Source organism: Hippoglossus stenolepis, chromosome 5 (assembly GCF_022539355.2).
Source record: "Hippoglossus stenolepis isolate QCI-W04-F060 chromosome 5, HSTE1.2, whole genome shotgun sequence".
NCBI lineage: Eukaryota > Metazoa > Chordata > Actinopteri > Pleuronectiformes > Pleuronectidae > Hippoglossus > Hippoglossus stenolepis.
Window position 1 is genome coordinate 20322969 of NC_061487.1, and position 14473 is coordinate 20337441.

Sequence of the window (14473 nt, forward strand, 5' to 3'; positions counted from 1 at the left end):
TTAATATGACATCAATGAAGCCTGCAGTATATGATAGCACCTTGTTCTCCATGCTCAGTAAAGGCTTGTTATTAAAAAAAGATGTATGCAAAGCTCTTTCCCGACAAGAGAGGAAAGTTCAGCTTGGAGAGATATTTTTATCATATATATTCTGTTTCATCGTCATGTTTGTCTGTCAGATATCTGTTAGGCAGATATGCGTATGTACAGTAAGTATCCAGCCACTCGTCTTTTCATGGTATTCAAATTTTTTGCTTTTCTCTGCGCAATTATTTCTATTCGATAGTTCTGAGGGTTTAACATAGGGCCCCTATGTAACCAATGGGTTGATTTTTCTATTTGCCATGATAAACTAATACGTTTCAGTTCAGAGACTGGTATCAATATTGTCGGACGTCAAATTAGCAGGTTTCAACATATTTAAACCAATGCATCGACAATTTTTTTCGGCCAAAGTCGGCTTACGATGTAAACATTCAGCGGTCACACTTAGAGATCATTTTGAGTCCGATATCCTCACTCTCTTTGCTCTATTTGCTCTCAACCAACTCCTGAGTGAAATATCTGGCTTCTTAGCAGCTACATTTTCTACTGTGTTCACCTGCTCTAGTCGATAACTGCTTCTGCTGTTTAGTGCTGTGCAGGTTGGAGATTTTAGGGCTTCTCTGCTGAAAAACACCTGCTGCTTCTGCAAATGGCGCCGATGGGATCAGTGAGAGAGAACCAAGACCAGGGGCCGTAAAACTGAGACACTGAACAAGGTAGTTATGTTTTTAATGGAGCTGAGAGGAAAAAGGCAAAGTCTTTATCATGATTAATCAGTTATTTATTGTGGAAGCTTCGGGTGATATTCATTGTGATACTGTTATTCACCAATAACAAGAATACATTGAGAGGAAATAATAGTATTGATGATAATAATTATACTTTTATTCATATCAAACAAAGCAAGGTAAAAGAAACAGTGTCATTATGTCCAGGGTCCGCTGGCTGTTTCAATAATATGACACTGTACATTCATGCTGGTTACATGTACAGCCTCGGTGTGACCTGTCTGTTGATGTATGGTACCTGCAGTAGTTAGGACACTGAAAGACCAGCTGTCATTCATGTCCAGTAAGAACTGTGTCGGTGGCCCATCTGTGTGATGTGTTATTAAACACTTCCTCCATAGCTGTGGCGAAACCCCTACAGGACAGCTAAGCCAACAAACCGGACCTTCACTCCTTGGGAGTCGGCACGGCCCCTCATCCTCCACTCTCCCCTTCTCACCTCAGTGTAAGAGCTGTTAATGTATGTTTTACTGTAACCCGCATGAGTAGCACCATCCATAGGTACTGCGGTCAATAACTGTCAGGGAGCGTGTTTCATTGCCTACACATTCTCATATCACATCTGTGTTTTTTTTCACTCCTCCTTTCCTTTGCCTCCAGAGATGCCCAGCAGTGTACGAGACAACAGTGTCCCCTACGGGCTGAGGAGGGATCTACACCCCCGGCTCGAGGAGTGCAGTGCAGTGCAGAGCTCGGGCTCCTGGACACTGTTCAGGTGAAAAGATTCTTTCAACATCATTCATGTGATGCTCCAGCACTTCTTCATCTGAACATAACACTTGTGGGGGACATACCGAATTTGTATGTATTATCATTCCTCATGCACAATGATAAATACAGGCAGCCAGATGCCAGGCAAATGGAAACGGCGGTGTTCAAAAGAACAAGAAAGGGGGGGTTGTGAATAATTCATTTTTCTGTTGCACTCCTCATCACTGTAATTACACAGCCATTGTTCTTTGACAGGGAGGAAACGTAAAATTACGATTTAGGCAGTGAAATTGTCATTTGTAGCAGTAATTGACACTAATAAAATGATTTTTCCTTCTTTCCCCGTGGATCATATGCTAATCAAAATGTGAAGTATTAAAGATGACACTAACGGGCGTGATAAGCAGCTAATGAAAGAGGGGAGGCAAGTGGGACAGTAATAGACATACCCCCGCTAATAAGTTCCTGTTCATTAGAGCATGCAAACTTGTACCCTCCTCCTGTCTTGGCTGTTTCCTGTGACTGACGGCTTTGACAGCCTTTTCCCGTCAAAGGGACACTTTTGACCGCATCCTCACATGAAGCATTAATATATCACACCACCAATAAGCAAGTTATTAGCCTCTTTATAAATGGATCAGGCAGTGTACTATTATTGGAGGAGTGACATAAGCCTCTGCTTGATTCTCTATTTAAAAATAGATTACGCTGTCTATAGTGCCAGCATTTTGGTGACATTTTTCGTTGTGTGTCTGGGAGGACGTCGTCTTTCGCTGCCTCTCTCACGATGTCGGGAGGCTGACTCACACAGAGCGGAGTTGATATGACAGACTTTGATCTCTCCCACTCTCTTTCTCCCCCTTCTGCTATTCCCCCAGCGGACTTCTGCATATGTCGACCCACATCCACCCTGAAAAAGCAGAACGAAGATCCATGAAATGAGATGCCAAGTACCAGGCTCTCCTTGTGACATGGCAAAAAAATAAAAAATAAAAGGGAAAAAAGGGTTTGATAGAGAAAGAACAAAAAGAGAAGAAGCCGAGAAGCAGGCCACACTGGTGACCATAATGAGAAGTTCAGTTCAGCGCTGATGGTCGTATTAATCTTACTTCAATAAAAATCAGTGGCAGGCCTTCACAGTGGGACAGCGCCGAATGAAGTTCAGGTCCCATATTGCACCCTGGAGGCGGTTTACCCCTCTCAGAAAAAAGAATGGGTAAAAATCCAGAAAATAGCACCTGTGTTACAAATAGGCAGCAGACGGGCTGCAGAGAGGGCCACAGGCGACTTATCCTTAACCTGCACAGGTTGGATGGCGCCGGGGAGTCGCAGGGAGATCAGGAGTTGTTGGTTTTTTACCATTAGGACTTTAGCGATCTGGCGTGCACGGGGAGATGAGGGGGAATAATCGTGCTAACTCTGAATTCCCTCATTACCTCTGAGGCTGAGCTGTGGGCAGGAGTCCAAGTCCCACATGCCTCAGAGAGAGAGAGAGAGAGAGAGAGAGAGAGAGAGAGAGAGAGAGAGAGAGAGAGAGAGAGATTCCAAAGCAAACTCAGTGTGGAGAGCACAGAGGCCAGTGTGTTGATCACAGGGATCTATGGAATGAATTTAGCCCATTAATGCCGGCCTGTTGGGATAATAAGATATGCTGTTTAATAGTGCGATGCATGTTTCATTCCGGCTTTCTCGAGATAATTAAACATTAAGACTCGGAGTTGGCCCAACACGATCACGTGGCTCGACGTGCTACTATTAAATAAGAACAAAATAATTGAGTTTATCTGTTTCTGCATCACGTCTTGTTTCCCCTCCACGCGACTCTGCTCCGAAACCTGGCACACTTTTCCTCACAGGCCTCTCCACGCTTCAGCCTGTTATACAATTCAACCCTGCTCCGAGTTACTTCAACTATCAACATGCCACCATTAGTGCCTCAGGTCCCGGGAGGTACTGTAGTAGTACAATGCTACACATCGCATTTAGATCTCAGATCAAACATGTTACATTTTGCCCAAACCGCTAATTGGTGTCATGCAAAAATAGCATGTTTGAACTCCCTCTGATCGCTGTGTGTGCAGGGCAACAGCAAATATATATATATATATATATATAACAAGGTGGCATAGTTCTGTTAAAATGCTTTTTTTAAACCCGGTTAATTGTGCACAGAAAGTATTTAGTTTTGATTTAAAGAGACAGGCTCTGAACTTGACTGCAAAAAAAACGACCAAACGGTAGAAATCTTTGAGGAATTTGACAGAAAGCAATGATTGACAAATTCAAAGTCTTTCTATATTGGTACAGCCCTGCAGTGCATTGGATTTGAATAGAAACATGACTTTTTTTCCCTTGTGTATAACACTGTTTGCACTGACTTAGCTCGATGTAACATGTCATTTACAGTGCTATGTGATGTCCTCCTCAAAGAGAACACATCTTGTGAGTGTCACCCGGCGAAGTGCACGATGCCTGACAGCAAAACAGTCACGTGTGTATGAACACTGGCAAAGAATGCAGGCCTAACAAAGGCGTTTTTGTTTCTCCACTCCTGTCATTGTTGTGCCTGGATTTGTAGGAAACATACCGAAGCTAATTATTAACCTGACAGTCTCCGCTCAGACACCTGTGGATCGCTGCAGCTGATCAAAGTTTGATAGCTACAAAGTGAGGTCATCCGTAGTTCCATGGGAAAATAAGCCTATCCTCAAAAGCGATCGACGTATTAAGTACTAACGTATTTTCCAACAGTCTTTTCAGGCACACAGCCACTCATGCTTTTTTTTTTTTCTTCTGCCAGTTCCAGCGACTTTCAAAAAAAAAAAAAAGGGGAAGAAACAAATTCTCTCAGGTCCTCTTACCTAAACTGTCAGCACCTCATTCATCATGATGAAATAAGGAAAACAAATGTTGTGCTACATAATAACACAGGGGAAATTTTCTCTAAAGGTTAAACGCTATTTTAAGCAACCGCACGAACAATGACTATAAGCAATTTAACGCAGCCTCTGTGGGCTTGTGAGTTGTGTTTGGATCCGTGCCCGTGTATACGGCTCCTCGCAAGCGTGCGCTTTTCTGAAAGAGTGAGAGGGAACGGTGCCAGTCGGGGATATAAAAGTTGTGTGTGTGTTTTTTATGTCTGTGTGTGGGTGTTGCATCATGCAAATACTCACCTGATATGAGGCCGAGCAGGTAGCCAATTGGAGCATGATAAGGAAGTTAGGAGGATAAAACAGCCATTGTGGCGGGGCAGCACCTAGTGCGCCTGCATACCTCTGTTGATTCAAATGTTTGGGCAGCAGAAGGACTCGTCTCATCTCACTGTAAACACTGGTGCTGTAGGGTATTGGAATCTCCACACACGGTATTGATCTCTATTCAGCGGAGAGCGGATCTACGTGAGACCTCTGTCAGGCCTGGTCGGACATCACTCTACTGCTCCGGTAGGCTGTTATATTGATGCTGGGAAAACAGCTTTTCAGAAAGAAGGCCGGTCTAATACGCTCAGTGTGTCTCAATGCCATTTCATTTTTAAATTCTGATAACTTAGGCTGCTTCTATTAGCTTGTTTTCGGTCACGGTGCCTGTGCAGATGCGGAAATTCTGGAAAATGTGGAGGAATTTTTCTCTCATCATGAAAGATTCAGGATTTGTTTTTCTTCAGGTGGGTTTAGGCCTCGGGCTATCTTGTTCTTGCAACAACCTTCAATTATAGTAGTAAAGAATACGCATGTGGACCATTGTAGTGAACAGCATCGGACATTTGAGACATTTGCTCGTGTTCACTGAGAATATCAGATTCGATAAAGAAAAAAAACGTTTTCTTTCAATACTTTGCACAATGTGTGTTTACTTCAATATCTCCCCCTGTACACATGATTTTTTCAATGCTTTCACATCACCAACAACTCGGTTGCAATTGCTGAGGCATCAACATCAGATTTGATTATAGGTTAGTATTAAAAGCAATGCGTGCAGTGAAAGAGTAAATTCATATAGAAAAAGCAATAATCGAGAGAATCTAAACAGGACAAGTTCAATGATATCATAAGGCCAGAAAGGAAACCATCCGTCTTCTGAAGAGTTGACTTTTTTTCTTCCACCATGACTCAGCTAAGAGAATATCGATCACTAACTGTGACTACGTCTTCATCTCCTTCCCTGCAGCACTGCTCCGTGATTGTTGTATTGACGGAAATTACTCGCTGCCTTGTTGATACCTGTTCGGTAGAAGTAAACAACATCGAGGGTTAACACCAGATCAGGTGTTTAAGCAGACTTGGCAGATGATCTACTTTGGCATGAGAGCATGTGTCACCTGTCCGCGGGCGAAAATACTTTGTTGTGAAATTGATTTACCAGGGAAAGGAGATTAAAGGAGATTAATTCCCCTGTTTGTAGATATGGTAGCACAGTATGTACTTCTACAAAATGTGCGACAAGGCTTGGTTTAATTTTGTTAATAACCCAACACAAAGGTGTGACCAGGCTTTCCTGGGAAGTAGGTGAAGTAAGGATCACTGTGTAAAGATTTGGTTTCACTGTGCCGACATATGGATCAGATGTCTCTCATCATGTTGCCCTTTTAGTTTGATTATGATATGATGAAGTCAGCCTTGATTTAGTTGTCACAGGAAATTTTGGGGTCATTTTAGACAGACTTTATTTGTTTGAATTGTTTGAAAGAGACAGGGATAGTGTGAACATCAGAATAATGGAATATATGAAACAAAACCTATAATTCAGATGGTAGAATGTTGAGCAGTCATTTATTTATGTTGGCAGTTTGTGAAAACTAAAAGATGTTTTGTCTCATGTCTCAAACATTCAGAATCCAAAGCAAGTTCCAAAGAAAACCAGATAGTGTCAAATATGACTCAGTGTATGACTATGTGTGTGTGTAACACTTCTCCATCTCCGATTGGACAACTCAGTGCAGGGGATGAAATTCTGACAGGCTGTATCTGTTTGAGATGCAAATATGTTAGACGCTGAGGCTGAAGCAAACCTTTATCTTTATGTGTTTAGTGCAAAATTCTGAGTAATAACTGTAGGCGTGCAGCATGAGTGGGGGCGCAGTCTATGAACATTCAAAATAGTAAAAACAGCTCACAAAGAAGCACTTGTGTGAACATTGAGTGTAAACTTGTGAACTGTAGAAAATATATTAACTTCAGAAACATGAACCCAGTTTCTGTTACTTATCACATTTTGAGCATTTAATGTACTAAAAGCATAGCAGCTCAAAACATATATGATTAAAGAGCTGATGGAAACAGATGTAAATGTATGTTTTAGACTGTGTGAGAACAAATAAACCTACTTTAAAGATTTAACTTATCCACTTGTCCGTATTTCAAACAGCTCAAATAACCCATCTACTACCAGTGTAGAGTTCTTGGTTACTGTTTAGTGCCTTTTGGTGAATTTTTAAACACAGCCAGATAAATGTTTTAAACTTGCAGTGTAAATGATTAAGAGAGATTTATCTGCAGAAGTAGAATATAATATTCAAAGTTATGTTTTCATTAATCACCTGAAATGAGTCATTAAACACTTTGTCTAGAGAGGAACGTTTTTCTAAATAACCCAAAGACCACTGTAGTTTCTCCTACATAGGGTTACACAAGGGTTTTTCATTTGCCTGCAGTATTCAACTTCACCACTGAAAAGCACTAAATCCAATGCACTGAAGGCAGTGTGACGATGAAGGCTAATCCTGAACCTTTCAGGCCAGGTTGATTTGACCAGTCCTGTTGTTACCATGGTAGAAGGGAATAAAAGTGTAATAATACAAAAATGATTCGTTGAGCAGCTGCTTTACAGATGATGTTCAGTGCTTATTGTGATGACTGACACGTTGTATTTCCTGTAGCTGCTAGTAAAATAACAAATACTAACAATACTACATCAATTTGCTATTTTCAAAAATGACCTAAAAAAAAACTGGGTTTGAAAAGGATAATAACATTGATGGACCTGAACATCCAGTTGAATTAAAGAGAATATTTATCATATTTGAAGTAAAAATCACAATTTAACCATCGGAAGGGTTGTGTGTTTCACCTTGTTTGTTTGCTCTGTGATTGGATGCCCTTAATCTGTAAAGAATACTGTTTCATTTTAAATGAATCTATGACTCCTGTTCTGCCTCAGCCCCTCAGCCATGGTACATCACAGTTTAGACGCTGCAATGAGCATAACTCCAGTAACCACCCTGGACAGCATGCTGACCACGCCTTGGAGCCCCACTAACTCCTACGCTGATGGTGAGGATATGACCCACACTAACACACATGATGAATCCTGCTGTGAGACTTCCGAGCCTCATACACTCTCCACTGACATGAATCGGTTAATTAAATTGTCAGAAACATTTCCTAAGAATGCCTCAAGAAAATATGCTAATTTGCTCTCAGTTCATCAGTCCCGCTCTCTCGCTGGTTATGGAACGATGGAAAATGAAAATCACTCAACAATTAGCAACTGATGTATTGCTCACCTGGTGAGCCCAGAGTTTAGCTAACGCAAGACATGAATTAGAGATTCCCGACTGAGAAGCAGCTCAGCAGCTCTTTCAGTAAACTGCTCTGCAGATTAATTATTGACAAATACCTTCGGTGGTGGAATTCCCGTTTCCCTTATCAGATGTAAATTTACATTAAAGCTAGATTAATTCACTGATGTAGATGAATACGATCTTTACAGTGTGTTCGTACAGTGCTAACTACTGACGTCTGTCTCCAGTGCCGATGGTGATGTCTGGTTTTACAAGTCGTCTGTGGCCTCACGAGTCCCAGCCTCAGTTCTGGAGCAAGTACCAGGTGTGGGAGTGGCTGCAACAAGTCTTGGACATGCACCAGATCGATGCCTCAAACATTCCCTTCCAGAACTTTGACATGGACGGCCATCAGCTCTGCAGCCTGAGCTACCAGGACTTCATCCGCGCCGCTGGCAGCATGGGAACCATTCTCTTCCACAGCCTCACAGAGCTCAAGTGGAGCGGTGCGTCCGAATGTCTGAGAAGGGGGTGGGGGGGGGGGCTAAAAGGGCAAAACAAAAGACGATTATTGGTCCAGATGAAAAGAGGAGCTGGTTTGAGCTTGTTGTGGAGCAGTGTTGATGAAGTGATGCCGAGAAGGGATCATAGAGTCGGTCAGGGGTCACGCTGCCTGGTGCGGGAGAGGTGAAGGAGCGCTCAAAGCGAAGGGGATGATGTATTTGTTGTTTGCTCTTGCTGGAGTGGTTCTTCTAACAAAGCACAGAGGGGGTGTGAAGCTGAGACACAGGCTGAGATTTGAGCTCATCCCCTGTTTTTAAATTGGGGAGTTATTAAAGTAACTAGAGTCCTGAGGCTTCACCTTTTTGTGAACTATTCAAAATGTGGCTTAGAGGAAATTAAAAGAACAAAAAATGTCTGAAATGACAACAGCACATCTGAACTTGATGGCGTTTCACAACAACGGCACATGAGACCAGGCACAACAGGTTTAACCTCCAGGTTGAGGGGAATTTTTAAGGGTAAACCAAACCACAATGCAATGCTGTTATTGTTACTGTCTGCACAAAACCAGCTCAGTATCTGACATTTTCACACAACTGACATTGTTGTACTGGCTGTTGTAGCAGGGTTATAATTACCACAAAACAATTGAGGTCATAGTGTTGTGTAAGATGGATTGTTAGAGTTACAAAACGTTGATTAGAGTAGCCTTGTTGCTTCTGGTTGAAAACTGTCTTGTGCTTCTGTTTTGTTACTGTGAGAAACAACCAGACGAGATGAGAGTGCAAGATGCAATATTTTAATCAAGGTCTCTTCTTTTTCTGAAAGAGAAATAGATGAGAATTACAATAGTAAAATGTTGTTGCACAGTTGGGCTGTGAAACAATGTCTAAATATCCCATAAATGAACACAACTGTTTTACATTACAGTGCTGCATGAAATCTCAGGATGACTCACATGCAATTTAGACCCTAAAGAGGCTTTAAGTGTTTGATGTAATGACTTGGTTCATAGATTTTTGATGAAGCATAGTGAATAATTGATCTTCAAATATTACATAATTCTGCTACATTAAATGTTCTGATACATGCGAGTAATTTACATTTTTTCTTCCCTTCCCTAAACAGCCCAGTGCCATGTGGAATTAGGACAGCTGGAACTCAAACCAGAGTGTAAGACTCTCTAAGATATTAGCAAATAAAAACAAAAATTTAAATATAAATGTTGCTTCATCTTACCTTTTTTTTCTTTTACAGTAGATTTCCCCTGTCCATTTCCAGATGTCAGCTATCCACCCGGAGGTACTAGAAATATCCGCTTCATTACAGATGCTATGTTTGAAACAAATCATGTAACAAATGGTTTATTTTTCTCAAATTTTTTCCCCCTTTAACTCAGAGATCTACGATCCCATGATTCACCCTCTCGCACCAGTCGCCTCTCCCACCCCTTCTAGTCCTGGTCAGGCACTAATAATACACCCAACATAAATTCTGACTATTGCATTAACGCAAATTAAACTGTCACAGTTTGAAATCGACATAAGCATTAAAAATGATGTCCTTTCTGTTTCTCAGACATAAAAAGATCCTACAGCCGTCCCCATCAGGTCAGAAAACACAGTAAGTAAGATAAATATATATTGAAAAAAATTTCGGAACATATATGTTTAAGCCAACTATTTAACCTACGACCCGACCCTCCACAGACCCAAGGGGGACCCACTTGTGGGAGTTCATCAGGGACATTCTTCTGAGCCCAGAGCGAAACCCAGGGCTGATCAAGTGGGAGGATCGGACGGAGGGCGTTTTCCGCTTCCTGAAGTCAGAGGCGGTGGCGCAGCTGTGGGGCAAGAAGAAGAATAACAGCAGCATGACCTACGAGAAACTAAGTCGGGCAATGAGGTAAGTCTGCATGGCCATCGTACACACACATAGCAGAACAAGGCAATGTTGGTAAACTGCGTCATTTCAATTTTATCCTTTAAGTACATTTATGCAAACTTTCTCTCCAAGCAAATGAAACTTTGAATACATTCAAACATTCAACACATCATCCTACATTCACACAAGGCTAAATTCTGTGAAAAGGGGAAAAAATGTAAACTGCGTTGTTGCTCATTCAATTTACTTAATAGGAACTTATTGGGGGGATCATTGAGAGTTACACATCTAAAACCATTGAACTCAACCCCTTTAAAACCCACATTTACCATTCCCAACCACTGATTAGCTCGAATGGACCCATTTAGAAGAGGTGAATGTTCCACTATTTCCCCAAGTGAACCGAAATGGCCGTTCTCTGCAATAGTCACAGCTTTACCTCCAAATTAACTTATCTAATGAGTTTAATCTTAATGCATGCAAACCATTGGGAACGACTACAAGCGCCTGCGGGTACTGTGACGACAAAGCTGATTTTCTATTTGTGTAGTGCAGCGGGAGGATTCACAGCTTGATGGTGATGATCACCAAACAGAGAAAACAAAAGACAACCAAACAATTTTCTTTCATTTGATTTGCTTTAAATCATTTCACCTCCTGTATGTCTAGTTAATGCATTGTTTGATACATTTAGTTAACTTTGGAAAAATCGTTTAGTGCCTTTTTGAATTATTAGCTAATAACGTTGTCTTTAGATGTTAATGGTTAGCATGAGAGATTTTGAGTAGGAGTTTCAGATTCAGTTCAAGCGCATAAATTAACTGAAGTGACCCCTGTAGTGAATTCACTAAAATGGTTTGAAGTGACAGTTGAAGTAATAGACCCTCCAGTGAAATTTGGGGATGTGTCACTTGAATTGTAAGAGCTGAAAACAGTAAAAATCTGTACGAGTGTATCGTGGAAAACATCAATGGCCCTGGTGCATGTCTTTGCCAGTTAGTTGTTATTTTACAGTGCATCACCCACGTTGTTTAAATTTCAGATCTGCTTGCGCACATGTTTTGTTGCTATTAAAACGATGTGGGGTGCATTGTTGGCACGTTTCCCGAAACCTTATTTCAAGGAAGAGTAATTAAAGACAGTAATATTCGTCTGAATAGGCGTGTCCACAACATGCGTAGTGTGCTCGTCAAGCTCATGCACAAAGTGAAACCATTTCCTCTGCAGAAAAGTTGTGTCTCTCACAACCAAGCAAATCAACCATTTTAACAGCAATGGATCCACCAAGGTGCAAGTTCCCCTGGGTTTTAAGGAAGTGGGAGATGGGACTCTGATTGGTTTATGTATTTTATGCCCAAATTAACCTAATACATACTCTTTTTTTTTAACCATGCCCGTGGAGAAATTACCTTTTTTCTGCCACTAGAATTAAGTGAACATGCTCCATAGCTGCACTTGCACCATGAGCTTAAGACCAATACACGTAGCTCGCCCTTTACATTTAAGTGTTCAGTTTAAAGCTGAATTTTCCTCAGGCTGTGCATGTAAATGCATACAGACAGCTGACTGACAGACAGCTACAAAGCATGTTGAACATTTTTGAAATGATTCAGATGATCGGTAACAAATTAATTATTGAAGTTGATTTACTAGTCAGTGCCATATGTCCTGTGTTGCAGATATTACTACAAAAGGGAAATCTTAGAACGAGTAGACGGACGCAGACTGGTCTACAAGTTTGGAAGGAACGCCCGAGGATGGAGGGAGTCAGAAAAGTGATTAATTCATGTTTTACTTGATGTCGTATGTAAAAATGTGACGTTTTATTATGGTTTGAATTGACTTTTTAACGACGATATGTTTGAAGTGTTTACACGTTCTTGTTAATTGTATGTTTGCCTTTTTTTATTCTTTAGATGAACCCCTTTGTTGTGACAATGCACTGAGATGTTGTTTACTGTGCCTTATTGAAAAAAAAACCTTTGCTTATGATACATGCTAGCAGTCTAACCTCAAACCTATTTACTGAAGAATCCGATGAATGAAGACTTGAATGAAAACATGACAGATGCTGGTTTGCTTTTCTTTCTCTCTAAGTCAGATATTTTCTACTGTTCAAGTCCCAAATGAGTTGATCCAAAATTCAAACACACATGTTTGATCACTGCATTAACACAATATGAATAAGGATCATAAAAGAATGTGCTTTTAGCACCGTGCAGCATTGAAGTAAAGTGTAAATATTAGCAGAAAAATAACTGCAGATATGAAGTTTGTCTTTCTTGGCTCATTTCATTGTTTGCTTTCACTAAGCTGAAAAGAAAGTGTGTAAATGTTTGTTGATGTTTATTATAAATAAAGCTTGTGATCTTTTTTATTTGCACGTCTACTATTTGACTGTCTGATTGTGTAAATCAGGAAAAAGACGATTCCTGGGACTTTTAATTGTTACGACAGTAGGATATTATCCTGATAAGTTACGCTGTATAAATCAGCATTTGGGCTCCAGTCTCCGAACCTGTAGAGCAGCTGTTCTTTACCAGGGTTGATCAGTAATAACTGTTGACACAGTGTGACTCAGATCTCAGCCACATACACTCAGAGCTAGTACTGATCATTCCGGTTTTTTTAATCATTTTTATCTATGTGAGATGCCACACAGTTAATCCCTTGCCAGTGCGTGCCGTAGCTGCCAGTGCGTGCCGTAGTTGCCAGGCAGGTTCTTGATGAACCACATTCGTCTCGATGGTCCAACAAGATTAAAGCAGTGTCAAAAATAAAAAGGCTCCTTTCTGTGGCCTGTGTTGGCAAATCTGGGTCTAATCTTCACTGCGGTATCTTGATTTGGTTTCCCCTCTTTACATAACCTGCCGTTGATTGGCACCATGTTCTGCTGTTATCTGTCCTGCTGGCTTTTAAATTTACCCATCGTCACATGCCTCTGGATTCTGTCACTCTGCTCTGACACGCATCAGGGTCACAAACTAACAGCGTGACGACCGGAGCTGAACACAGTGATTTTTACATTGCACAATCCATAATAATGAGGTTCTGTTTAATTTCAGTGGCGGATCTAGGATTTTTCTAAATCCGGGGCCATGAAGGGGCCACAATTTACACAGAGGGACCAATTATATGTCCGACATCTATGTACTACTCCTGATTCAGTGAGGTGCACATTTAAGTAATTCCTTGTTCACTGTTAGCTCTGTTTTTTTTAAAGGGGACATAGCATGCCCATTTTACCACAAGTTGATATGGTTCCTTGGGGTCTTAATGAAATGTCTGTAACATACTTTGGTCAAAATACCACAAGGATCATATAAAACAGCACCCTTTTTACCCTGTATAAAACAGCCCTCCACAGAGTGACCTGTTTTGAGTGCCTGTTCCTTTAAATGCTAATGAGCCAGCTCCCCCCTCCCCCCTCTCCCCCATGATTTTAAACGATATAAATTACATATTTTATATGATATAAATTATCAAATATGCATCCCATACTTTGTATTCCCTTGTTGTCCTGGAGTTTTAATTTTCCCAATCACATAATTAAATGTCCCCCTCTGCCCATCCACTACAAGCACACAAGCAGACAGACAGAGAGAGAAAGAGAGGGGGCTATGAAGACCATCATTTACCCCGAACCCCGACATTCAACGGTACAACAACAAGCGGAGAAAGCAGAATCGCGGGCTGACCTTATATATACAGTCTATGGGGCTGACCAGCGGAGAAATGCTCGTCCCGGGTGAACAGCCAGGCGGCTGCGTGCTGGAGAACGGCGCTGCGCTGCTCGCAGCGGCGCCGCGTCCGGTGTAAACCTCGCGGAACTACTGTACGCGGAACTACTGTAACCCGGCGGAACTACTGTAACCCGGCATACAGTAGAGCTGAACACTGCGGAAGTCTTCCACACAGCTGGCAGTGTGGAAGATCACAGTGGAGGCAGCGCAGCGCCGTTCTCAGGCGCGCAGCCGCCTGGCTGTTCACACGGGACGAGCATTTCTCCGCGCTGGTCAGCCCCATAGACTGTATATATAAG

The 14473-nt window shown here is 41.6% G+C and overlaps 1 protein-coding gene across 1 annotated transcript; it reads left to right on the forward strand.

Moving 5' to 3' along the window:
* The first annotated feature begins 4790 nt into the window (after window positions 1-4790).
* On the forward strand, window positions 4791-12808 carry ehf (ets homologous factor). The gene is made up of 9 exons (XM_035158001.2): window positions 4791-4987; window positions 7701-7813; window positions 8292-8549; window positions 9676-9720; window positions 9805-9849; window positions 9947-10009; window positions 10126-10170; window positions 10257-10452; window positions 12111-12808. Exons 2-9 carry the CDS (start codon window positions 7711-7713, stop codon window positions 12208-12210), a joined length of 855 nt encoding a protein of 284 aa, XP_035013892.1. The 5' UTR covers window positions 4791-4987; window positions 7701-7710; the 3' UTR covers window positions 12211-12808.
* Window positions 12809-14473: the final 1665 nt, after the last annotated feature.

Coding starts and splice junctions, on each gene's coding strand:
- ehf (XM_035158001.2), top strand. CDS start 7,711: ATGGTACATCACAGTTTAGACGCTGCAATGAGCATAACTCCAGTAACC. Junction 8,550..9,675: donor CACAGAGCTCAAGTGGAGCG/GTGCGTCCGAAT, acceptor TTCCCTAAACAG/CCCAGTGCCATGTGGAATTA. Junction 10,010..10,125: donor TCCCACCCCTTCTAGTCCTG/GTCAGGCACTAA, acceptor TCTGTTTCTCAG/ACATAAAAAGATCCTACAGC.